Source organism: Spermophilus citellus, assembly GCF_964194105.1.
Source record: "Spermophilus citellus genome assembly, chromosome: 2".
NCBI classification, from domain to species: Eukaryota; Metazoa; Chordata; class Mammalia; order Rodentia; family Sciuridae; genus Spermophilus; species Spermophilus citellus.
This window is the reverse complement of record NC_138183.1, coordinates 40,157,174-40,169,097: the sequence shown is the minus strand read 5'-3', so window position 1 is coordinate 40,169,097 and position 11,924 is coordinate 40,157,174. Positions and strand designations below refer to the sequence as shown.

The following is an 11,924-nucleotide window of genomic DNA, read 5'->3' as shown; positions in this document are numbered from 1 at the left end:
TACTTTTCTTATATTTTAATTAAAAGCTGACAACTAACCCTGACAGTTTGGGGTTATCCTTGTTTTACAAAGAGCCTATGTAACTGGCAAGTTTACTTGACTACTTGCCAGCACTACTGCTGAAATGGAAAGTAAAGCTGCCGTAATGTGTTATCCTATTAAATCTCCAGGGTTCATCTGGGTAATTTCCAAATAGCCTTCAGATATAAATACGTCTTATTTGAAAAGGTCATGTCATCACATGTGCTGAACATATTACTAACCTTTTGTGCTCTCTGGAATTTTGTTTAGGTCATTTAATGGTCATAATGAACTACAACCAACCAATCTGAATCCGTTTTGGGGTGATACTTAAATTACTATAGATCCTTCCCAGAACTAAACACAAGACAAAAATAAAATAAACCCAGGCACTGTTACCATGTCTGGAAAACCCCAAACTAAGCTCTCTGAAGCATCAGCAAACCTTGCTAAAAGACGCAGGAATGCCATGTGAGTACATTTTCTAATTTTTTTAAAGTAGCAAGAACAGCAAAATTGAACCATTTCCACAGTAGCAACCAAGGGGCTTAACTGAGGACAGATAAACCAAGTGTTAAGCATTAATCTCTATTAATGAAAAATGGCTTGAGATGACTATTCCAAGGGAAGAATGGCATGAGTTAAGAGAACAAATTAAATGAGCAAGTAAACAACTTCTTAGGAAGCATTATATCCCTGATGTGCCCTCACCACTAAAAAATGGACTACTATAGAATTTTATGATTACCATGCCACACATTGCTATTAAGAAAACATGAGGATATGTAACTTGTACTTGTGTAGGTATATACTGAACCCTTGGAATCATGTACACTTAAGGTATCAGCAAAGAAGAAGCAATAAAAATGCTTTTATTTCTATAAAAAAAATAGAAAGGCAGAAGCCAAGGGAAATTTTCAAGAAAAGAATACAACAGCCAAATGCAACAAAGAAGTCAAAAGGACTAAGAAATGGCCATGTGATTTGGCAACCAGAGTCACTGGCAGCCTTGAAAAGAACAGCAGATTAAGGGGAAAAGCCGGTACAGTGGTTAAGGAAATGGGGATAGGGGTATGGAAAACCTTTCAGCATCCCATTCATTTATTTAGCTCAGTGTGTATGGCGTTGGTACATTGTATGCATTGGCAGTGGTTCTGAAAAGGATAGAACTGAATTTGTTTTAGATTTTTTTTTGTTTTAATTAGTTATACATGACAGTATAATGCATTTATGCACTTTGATATACATAGATGGGATATAATTTCTCATTTTTCTGAGTGTACATATTGTAGAATCATATTGGTCATGCAGTCACATATATACATAAAATAATAATATCTGTTTCATTCTACTATCTTTGCTATCCAACATCCCCTTCTCTTCCCTCCCTTCCCTTCCCTCTACCTAATCTAAGGTAATGCTATTCTTCTCTAGTACCTCCCACCTTATTGTGAATTAGCATCTGCATATTAGAGAAAACATTTGACCTTTGGTTTTTCAGGATTGGCTTATTTTGCTTAGCATGATATTCTCCAACTCCATCCATTTACTGTAAATGCCATAATTTCATACTTCTTTAAAGCTGAGTAATAGTCTATTGAATATAGATAGATAGATAGATAGATAGATAGATAGATAGATAGATAGATAGATAAAATCACATTTTCTTTATCCATTCATCTATTGAAGGACGCCTAGGTTGGTTCCATAAGTTAGCTGTTGTGAATTGAGCTGCTATAAACGTTGATGTGGCTGCATCACTGTAGTATGCTGATTTTCAGTCCTTTGGGTGTAGACTGAGGAGTGGGATAGCTGGGTCAAATGGTGGTTCTATTCCAAGTTTTCTGAGGAATCTCCATACTGCTTTCCATAGTGGTTGTGCCTATTTGCAGTACCACCAGCAATGTATGAGAATTCACTCACATGTGTTTTGCATATATGATGTAGTACAAACTGTTCAAAACCAACAGAAGGTGAAGTTAACTGAGAGTGTGCAATACAGTATAAGCCTTGTGTAAAATACCTTCATAGAGGCACAAGCAATGGGTGATTACCCACAGGGTTAATTTCTTCACTCACCATTCCCTGTAGCTAAAGACTTAGGCCCTGAAGTCATTTGGATATTCTGCAGCATCAAACTGTATCTTCTCAAAATGAAAATCTTTCCACTTTGAGTACCGTGTTTGAACTCCAGTTGCAATATCTTCCACTACAAAACTTTCAATTTTTATGACTGGAATCTCAAATTCCTTATACTTCACGTGGATTCCCCAGTCATGTCTGCAGTTCTCTTTGGCACAAAATATCTTTGCTTTCTTCTCAAAACCCCCATAGCTCTTCGGTCTGGGGTGTGGTTTACTCACAAAGCGTTCCTTAAAATCATCTCCAACCACAGTGTAATGGCATGTCTAAGATAAATAGTTGGAACAATATAGAAAATGTTAGAAGCAATCCATAATTGTGATTTAAGATAAAATACTCCACAATAATCTGAGATGAAGAATAGATGGAATCCCACTTATTTCACAGTTTGGAAAAGGAATCACCTGAAGGCCACATTAGGCCTCAAATTAAGTGCTACTGGGTACCTCATGAAAAGGAAGATTAAGAAATTTCCAGGAAACCTACCCCCTAAAAGTTCATATTCTGAGTTCAAAAACAAAAGACATAGTTGTTGAAGATCTGTGGAGTGTTAAGTTGATCCATGAAAGGACAGGCACAATCCGAAGGACACATGGAACAACAGCAAAGGATCAGTGTGCCCCAGAGAACACCATGGACGGTATGTCCATCGGCCACTTATACAGTCAGCTTTACAATAAACTGCACAGAAACAAATGCAACTCCAACATCTAGTCTTCCAGGAATACAAACTCTAAAATGGCCATTGTCAAGAAAAAAAAAAAACACACACAAAAAATTGAAGCTAAAAGAACCTTTTACAGCTAAAGTAAGGCAGGGGAACTTAGTATCACTCATAATATGCTTCTCACCCAAACAGTTGGGCTGATGAGGTTTAGTTTTCTGAAGACCAAAAGGAACTCTCAAGTAATAACTCGTCACCTGACTAGCCCAGCCACTCGACCTGCTCTCCATCAGCAGCAAGTTACACTCAATGTTTGTCTTTGGAGATTTTTTTAAAAATTACTTTTATATATATTTTTAGTTGTTAATGTACCTTCATTTTATTCACTTATTTATATACTGTGCTGAGATTCGAACCCATGTGCCTCACAACATGCTCGGCAAGTGCTCTACCACTGAGTCACAACCCCAGCCCTGTCTTTGGAGATTTTTCTAATCCTTTATTTATAAGGAAAAAAACAACAATAAAAAAACAGAAGGTTGACTTGCAAGTGTCACATTCAAAAAGGAACATTTTGTTTTCATTGGAAAAGTGTTCCATATCCCATAAAGTTTAGAAAATAAAATCGTAGGAAAAAAATAGTCACGGAACCTCATCATCAGAATATAACATTTTGGCATATTTCTTTTAATATCATTTACAAAGGTACCCGCCCCCCATGGTATTATTGTTTCATGCAACTATAAGAATAGCATATTGGGCTAGGGTTGTAGCTCAGTGGTACAGCATTTGCCTAGCGTGTGTGAAGCAAAGGGTTCAATTCTTAGCACCACATATAAATAAATAAAGATCCATTGACAACTAAAAACAGATTTTTTTTAAATAGCATATTTATAGTTTTGTATCCAGTTTATTTTTTCCACTTTTATTATACTACATAAGCTTCATAATCGTATTTTTAAATAAAATTCTACTTTGGGATAATTTTAGACTTAGAGAAAAGTTGCAAGAAAATTCCTAGAAAATTCTTTGTATACCTGTGACCCAGTTTCCCTAAATGCTAACATATTACAAACCATAAAACTAAGAAACTAATATCTGTATATTGCTATTAGCTAAACTACAGATTTTCTACTAAAATTCTTTATTCTAGGATCTAATTGAGACTACACTGCATTTAGCACAACCATTATTCTGAAGAGCTTCATAATATTTAAAAGACAGTAATTTTTACCTTGACACACAACAACTGTATTTATGGGGCACAGTGAGATAATTCAACACATGAGTACAATGTATAATTATCAAATTAGGGTAATTTGCATTTTCATCTCCTTAAAACATTTATCATTGCTTTGTTGTAAAAAAGATTTATGAAATATTTAATAAATTGTTGTCCACTATTAGCCACCCTACTATACTGCAGAACAACAGAATGTATTCCTCCTGACTATACTTTGCACCTGTTATCTAGCCTCTTATGCTCCTCCTCACTACCCTTCCTAGCCCACAATGACCACTAGTCTCTCTACTATATCAACGGTTATAGCTACCACATGAGCAAGATGTTGTATTTTTTAATACATGAACCATAGCAGAAAAAATAGTAATCTTAACATAAATATTTCATCAAGTTTTAACTTATGCTAAAAATCAACCAGGTGCTCTTATAAAAGGCTGCTTACCTCTACCACGCGTACATCAGCCGTGTAACATGCCAAGGTTTTGCACTTTCCACAGAGCAGGTTTTTATTTTTCTTATCAGGGACAGGTTTTGATTTGGGTTGACTATCTCTGATGAATTTATCATGTATCTGTATACTGTGAACCTATGTGCCAAAAGAAGAGCCTCATAAACATTGTCTAAGTATAATGAACATATGTGTAAATAAAAGCACACGTAAGTACATATATAATCATTCATATACACCTATGCAACTAGGCTGGTCATCTATGACAGGACAGAATGGCATCAAGACTCCAATCATTCATATACACCTATGCAACTAGGCTGGTCATCTATGACAGGACAGAATGGCATCAAGACTCCAGGTTCCCGGCTACCTCGATTACCAGCTACCAGTGACTCCTGGCTCCACTCATTCTGGGATCCCTTTGGTTTTTTGTTTTTGTTTTTGTTTACTGGTACCAGGCATTGAAACCAGGGGTGCTTAACCACAAAGCTACATCCCCTGTGTTTTCCTTTTTTATGTGTGTTGTGTTTTGTTTGAGACAGGGTCTTATTAAGTTAGGGCCTCACTAATCCCTCTCATTCTTTACCATTTCTGCCTGTCTTAGATATTTCAATTGTTGTCTCCTCACCCCACACCTTGGCTTGGTGTGCCAGCTACCACAAAAAAAAAAAAAAAAAAAATACATCTGGTCCAGTCTCCACTTTTCTCAACAGACATGCTTCTGTCACGAGTGTCTTATTAAGTGGATTGTAACTCAGTGAGAGATAAAAATTATGCCATGGTTATTAAAACTCAATAGGATTTTAAAACATTTATTGACTCAGTGAAACAAGAACCTGTCAGTAAAATTAAGAGTGAAAATGTAGAAAAGGTGGTTTTAGACATATTAGTCTCCAAACTTAAGAAAGAAATGTTTTTCAAATGAGTAAACATTGACATAAAGTTGTAATTTTATCCAAAAATAATTGTTGACTTGTTTTAAATCATTGCTTCCAAATACTTTTTCTGGCATAGAAATTATGACCTTTTTGCAATTATGGACACTACAGAATTAGTATACTGAGTTGTAAGGTTCATCGTAATGAAGTTTAACTATGCCTCACACCTCTATTTGGTGACAACTCTCATTTTTTGAGCACATATTTTATACCAGGTACTGTGCTAAGTAATACATATTTCTCATTTAATTCTCATAGCTTCCCTGAGAGTTTAAAAAAAAAAAATTCCCACCTTGACATGTGAGGAGATTGATTATTTAAGACAGGGTAGCTGCCTGAGGTCACAATGCAACTGGCAAAACTGAGATTTGAAACACTGAGTATTTTCAAAAACTCTTCCCCAGTCCTGCAGTATTCAGTGCTTCTAAGGTTTCTGAGATGAAAATCTCTGCAAAGGGTCTAGAGAAAGTGTGGGTAAGCATGCCTGCATGGCTGTTTCTTGACTTCTCCAATCTGATTTCATGTTTCTGTGGTACAAAGGAAATTACAATAAAATGAGGGTTACTACCAAGAGGCTGCTCTGAACAAATGTGCCACTCTAAGGTATATGTTATTGTCCACAGCTATATGTAGGCATTCCAGCATCTGCCCAGTGACCTGTGAGCTCCTCTCAGAGGACTTTGGATGGCAGAGAGATTTCAGGAAGAAACAAAGGAGAGCTGTGTCATGCAGTGTCAGGATGTGATCCTCAAGAACTGTCCACTTGAAAGAAAATATAGCTCTGTTTGCCTTTTAGATCTAAAAACAGAACTTCAGGTATTTTAATCTCATTGACCCTAAAATATAACAGATTTAGCTGGGTATGTAGTTCCGTAGTGGAACACTTTCCCTAGCATGTACAAAGCCCCAGGTTCAAACCCCAGCACCACAAACAAAACAGAACCAAACAAAACACAGTAAATTTAATGTTCACTGTGGAACAAAAACAAACTTACTATTCTAACACAAAATTCTGAACAATATAATAAAAGGTACAAACCCTGTTCATGTTTTCTGTTATTTATGGTCAGATGAAAATTTGACTTACTTTTTTTTCAAATTCCGTTTTATCCCAAGTCTGAAGTTTTGAAATGGAGTCATTCATCATTTCTTCCTTATACATGTTTATATTTTCTTTTTCAATTACATCAGCATTACTAGTCAGAAGGTAGCATTTGCTACCTCTTGCTCTTCCTCTGCCTATTGGAAAATAAATATTTTATTTGGTGTTTTTGACTTAAAAGTCATATATCATGAGAACACAAAAACAAAAGGAGAGAGATATTCCTAAAATTTCAACTTTGGTTCACTGAATCCTGCTTTCACCTGCATGTTAAACATATGGATAAACCAGGAGCCCACCTCAGGCTAGCTCTCTTAGGGTCTCCAATGGCACAGTGTGATTGTATAGCCTTATTATCAGAAATGCCACTTTAAAGAGAATTCAATATGAACCCTTCGTATGACGCTGAGCATGATTCTAAGATGATAATGAATAGGTCCTTCCTCAAGAGCCTTTTAGGCAATGACATGCTCACAATCACCAGAACAAAGATAGACATAGAGGGCTATGGGCATTCAAAGATCTTATTCTAGCTGGGGGACTTAGGGACAGGTAAGATGGATGCAGAGGAAGAAGTAAAAATAGTAGCAGTACACTAACGATACTCTCAACAGCAAATGATGAAGTCTGATTGGCTGAAATGGAGAATGAAAGAAGGGGAAGAATGGGAAATAGATTGGAAAGGTGAGTGGGTCCTGGATTTTGAAAACTTGAACATGAAGTGAAATGGGGAAACATTAGAGTTTCTGTACTGGCAGTGACGCGATCAGAGCTGTTTTTCAGGAAAATTAATGTGGTAGTCATAGAAATTGGGAAAAAAAGGGAAAAGGAAGTAGGCTAGTTGGGAGATTCTCTAGTCCAGGTGGGACAGAACTCTGAAGAATCTCCTCTGGAGCACAGGGAGCCACCAGCCCAGTTAGAAAGTCTACACTGGCCAAGTCTCAAGCCAAGTTGGAATTATCCTTTCACAAATATGTCAGTGTTGGGCAAGTAAGCAGTATCATTATGAACAGAATCACTATAGGGTACAAACTAATGGGTACAACTGTAAGCACCCAATCCAGACCAACCAAGTCACTATTTACCAACATAACTGAGTCCCCTGTACCATCAATTGTATACTCAACCTCATTCAGTAGAGGAAATAGGCCAAAATGACAAACACCAAACAAAATACAGTGGGAGCCATATAGGAACTGTATCACAGTTTCTCTCACCTCTGGTTTGGATCATTTTGATGACATTGCCCACGTACTCATACAGGATGACCAGATTGCACTGAGCAATGTCGATGCCTTCATCAGCAACTGAGGTGACAATCAGAATATTATCTTTATCTTCTCTGAATGCATCCAGTGCACACTTCTGTGCTGGGAGGGTCATGCCTGTATCAAGCAAACACATTACACAACTCACCAAAAAGGAAACTTTCCACTTGAAAAACTAGCAACTACTTATGGAATACACATTATATGCAAGGTACTATAATAAGTGCTTTATATTCCTGATATCCCAACAACCATAAGCTTTAGGATCTATTCCTATGCCAGTTTTAGAGAGGAAATTTAGAGAGACCTTTAATAGCTGAGACTTTGCAACAACACTAACAGTTCAAATCCCAACTGCGGCATTTACTAGTTGTGTGGCTTCAACAATATCATTCCAAAACAAATACCTTTGTGCAAAAATATCAACAGCTAACAATAACACCTTTACATGCAAACAGGAATTTACAGCTGACAAAACATTTTCATACTTTTGCACTCACTGGAACTTCACAAGGCCCTTTTAGGTGAACAAGGAATTGTGACATGATTCCCCTTTATAGATGAGGGCCTTACAGTTCCAGAGGTATGGTAAACTGACAGGTTAGCAAGCAGTAGGTTCATTTCTTTAACTTATGTTTAATGCCCAAATAGTGTGCCTCCTGGAGTGTTCTTCATTCCCTGCCTTCTGTTGTCTGAGAATTATTCCTCTCATGCTCTGAGGAGTGAAACTCTGGGTGGTTGCAGTTATATTATATTTTTCAATCAAAGAGACAGCACTCGCTGTTCACCAATAGTTGTATTGTTTCTCCGGGAAAAAGAAAACACTATCTGTCTATCTGTTCTTCCTCTTGTTGGGCACACAGCTAAAATAGACTTCCTAGCTTCCCTTGCATTTGGAGTGCCTATGACTAATTCTCATTAATGACATACAGACAAAAGCAGTGTAATCCTTTTTCCAAAACTGACCCTAAAAATCATCCATACTCTTGCCATTTCTCCTCAATGGACTAAATAAGGTTATGGTAGAGGAAGTAGAGACACCCTGGGATGATAAATAGCAGCTACTGGGTTGAAATAAGCACTTCAATTATGTTGGGCCACATTCTCCCTCTTGGATTCTGAGATTGGGTTTTGGAGACAGGTAGTAAATTGGGAAGGTATGGGGAGTCTTAAATGAAGAAATGGAGAGAGCAACTGTAAAGAAAAAAGAATGAAACAGACATGGAATCAGAGGACTTCCCAGTCTCATTTGTAAAAGTGCACTTGAAGCCTAAGTGCACTTCCTATACAGACCTGAGCATCCTTGTAGCTGGCCCCCATTCTGCTCAGACTAGCTAAGTAGATTTCTATTAACTGGGGAGAAAGAAAGGACCTTGACTAAGATAGCCACATGTTTCCATGATATCCTATAGCAGTATGATCTTGAAGGCTACATTTAAATTGTCTATATAGACTGAAGTTAGGATGTGGTAATTGCCCAGTTCACGTGATCATGGCAACACCAAAAATGGTGAGAAAGAATATGCACACTTAAGTTCAAACTTTACAGGCTCCAAAGACCCATCAGCATTTAAGTTTTAGTGGAATCACCTTCAGATCTCCACTTAATGTTTCATAGAAAAGCCCCACCTCAAGCAAGCAGAGGAAAGTAATATTACCTCCTTTACCTAGCTGGCCATGGGATCCAGGTTGTACAAAGACCATTTTCCAAGTTGATGAATTATTTGTAACTCCAAGTGGTGAAAACTCAAGTGGAATCAGTTTTATTTGTAGAAAGTCACTTAAATTTAATCCCTAATTATTTGATTTTACTTTGGGGTTTCTTTACTCAGATTACTCTTTGTTAAAGATACAAATATACTTTCTATGTCTTTTGAATCCATGGATTCTCAGTAAAACTGAAACCAAACAAATGAAACAATACATGTGGACCACTCTGTGAGAAGTCTATACGTGAAGTCTATATGTGAGAAGCTAATATTGAATCTGTATTAAACACTTGCTATGTGCCAGGCATTTCTAAACCAGGAGTTGGTAAACGTTTTTTATGAAGGGCTTATTAGTAAATATTTTAGGCTTTGTGGACCATGCTTCATAGCTGTTCAACACTGCCACTGCAGTGTGAAAGCAGCCACAGACAATACATAAATGAACATGACTGTGTTCCAACAAAACTTTTTATAGACACTTAATTTGAATTTCATATCTGCTTCATGACATGAAAAAATCTTTTGATTTTTTTCCACCATTTAAAAATGTAAATCTTATTTTTAGCTCAGGAGTCATTCAAAATCAGGCAATAAGCTGTATTTTGCTATTCACATCAACCCTATGAGCTATAGTGAATATTATTATTTTTCCATTTGGCAGATGAGGAAAATGAGCATAGATTAAATAACCTGCTTCTTCACAAAATAGAAAATCAAAAGGCAATAGGAATGGGAATTTGTAAATATTCAGACTTAGCAAACTGAACTGACATTTATCTTCTACCTGAAGTTTTGTTATAAAAGCTCACGATTTTTCTAGTTTAATGGTAACAAGAAGACAGACCAGAAAAAAAATATTTAGTCAAAATTATCTTCACCCATCTATCCAAATCATCTTAACCTATCTATCCATTCATCAAACATTTATTTAGTAATCATAGATCATGGTTTGTCAGCGGCAAAATGGTTATAGGTTCCACTTTTATCCATAAGGAGCTCACATTTTGTAGGAGGATATAAATAGGAAGCTGTGATTCCATGAGGTGAGCAATGAAACAGGTAGAATGGATGCTGTGGAAATGTAGAAGAAGGGCATCTCTGTTCATTTTCAGAGGATGGTGGCTGCTTGGGAGAAGAACAACGCCTGGCACAGAGGGAGTTCTAAAGTAAAAATATTTTTGGAATGCCTACTCAGAAAACTCATGTTGGAATCATTTGCAGAGAACTTTGAATCCCAACCACACTAAGGAGATGCTGTACTTCACTTGATAAGACACAGTTTCAAAATATGAATCTACTTTTCATATTCCAAAAGTTTAGAAATTATATATGGGGAAAGAATAAGAGCAACAACTGAGGATCAAGATGATGGGATGATGAAAAGATGCTTACTACAAACAACACTCAATAAGAAGAGCAGAGTGAGAGCCCATCATTGTGGGTCATGAAACAGTCTCTAGAGGGCAGGCAGCACAGCTGTGAAGAGGTCAGAATGAGAGCTGGCCATCTAGGACCTTCTCAGATGGTAACAGAGAAGCCTTTTATCCTTTGACCACCCTAGCTAGACTTCAGGATTGTCACCTTTGACTGTTTTTATACCATAATATACATAATATACATAAAAGCTATATGTCAACAGTTTAAATAATAATAATAATACAGAATATTTATATTTTCAGTTAATCTTAAATTTGTTGATTGAGAGTTTAAGAAAAGGGATACATTCAACCAGTATTTGGAAAACAACTTTGGCTCTGTTGGTTGGACATATGAGAGGAAGCAACTGTCTACCAGCAAAGAGACTAGTGTTTGTGGTGTTTGGGCAGTGTGATGGCCTTCTAATTCACCAACTGAGTGAAACTGAGCTACAGTTCCCAGTTACTCATCTAGGTGCTGTTGAGAAGGGATTTTGCAGATGTGATTAAAATCCACAATCAGTTGAATTTAACTTAAACTAAAAGGGAGTTCATTCTAGGTGGGCCTGACCTATTCAGGTGAACTTTTTAAAGGGAACAGGATGGGAAGCAATGAGCTCGGCCCTCCCTGAGCTCAGGGACTTCAAATAGTTCATGCTTGCAGGGTTTCAACCTGATTCTGATCTTCCCTTCCTGTCTACCTGTCCTACAGATCTCAGACTTGCTTGCCAACCCAATTGTATAAGCCAATTCCTTCTGTGACATTTCTCGTGGCTCTAAGTTTTCATTCTATTTTTTATTTTTTATAATCACCTACAGATACAATGCAAATACAAATTTTAAAAAGCTACTATGTGACTGTATTTCAAAGTTGTAAAACATTTATTAAATCTTAAGAGTATTTTCTTGCAAAATACTCTAAGACAACAACAACAAAGAAATCTCTAGGTTATGCACAGGTATGTGTACAC

The 11,924-nt window shown here is 36.9% G+C and overlaps 1 protein-coding gene across 2 annotated transcripts in view; it reads right to left on the bottom strand.

Moving 5' to 3' along the window:
• Nucleotides 1-303: 303 nt before the first annotated feature.
• RIGI (RNA sensor RIG-I) overlaps nt 304-11,924 on the bottom strand; it is a 53,133-nt gene continuing 41,512 nt past the window's right edge. The window contains exons 15-18 of one of the 2 annotated variants that reach the window (XM_081275733.1): nt 7,779-7,946; nt 6,547-6,698; nt 4,513-4,656; nt 304-2,429 (exon numbers count right to left, since the gene is read on the bottom strand). In XM_081275733.1, the coding sequence (XP_081131859.1) occupies nt 2,121-2,429; nt 4,513-4,656; nt 6,547-6,698; nt 7,779-7,946 (773 nt within the window). In that variant the 3' untranslated portion in view covers nt 304-2,120. The remainder of the gene's footprint in view (nt 2,430-4,512; nt 4,657-6,546; nt 6,699-7,778; nt 7,947-11,924) is intronic. The other variant, XM_081275734.1, reaches the window with a different exon arrangement.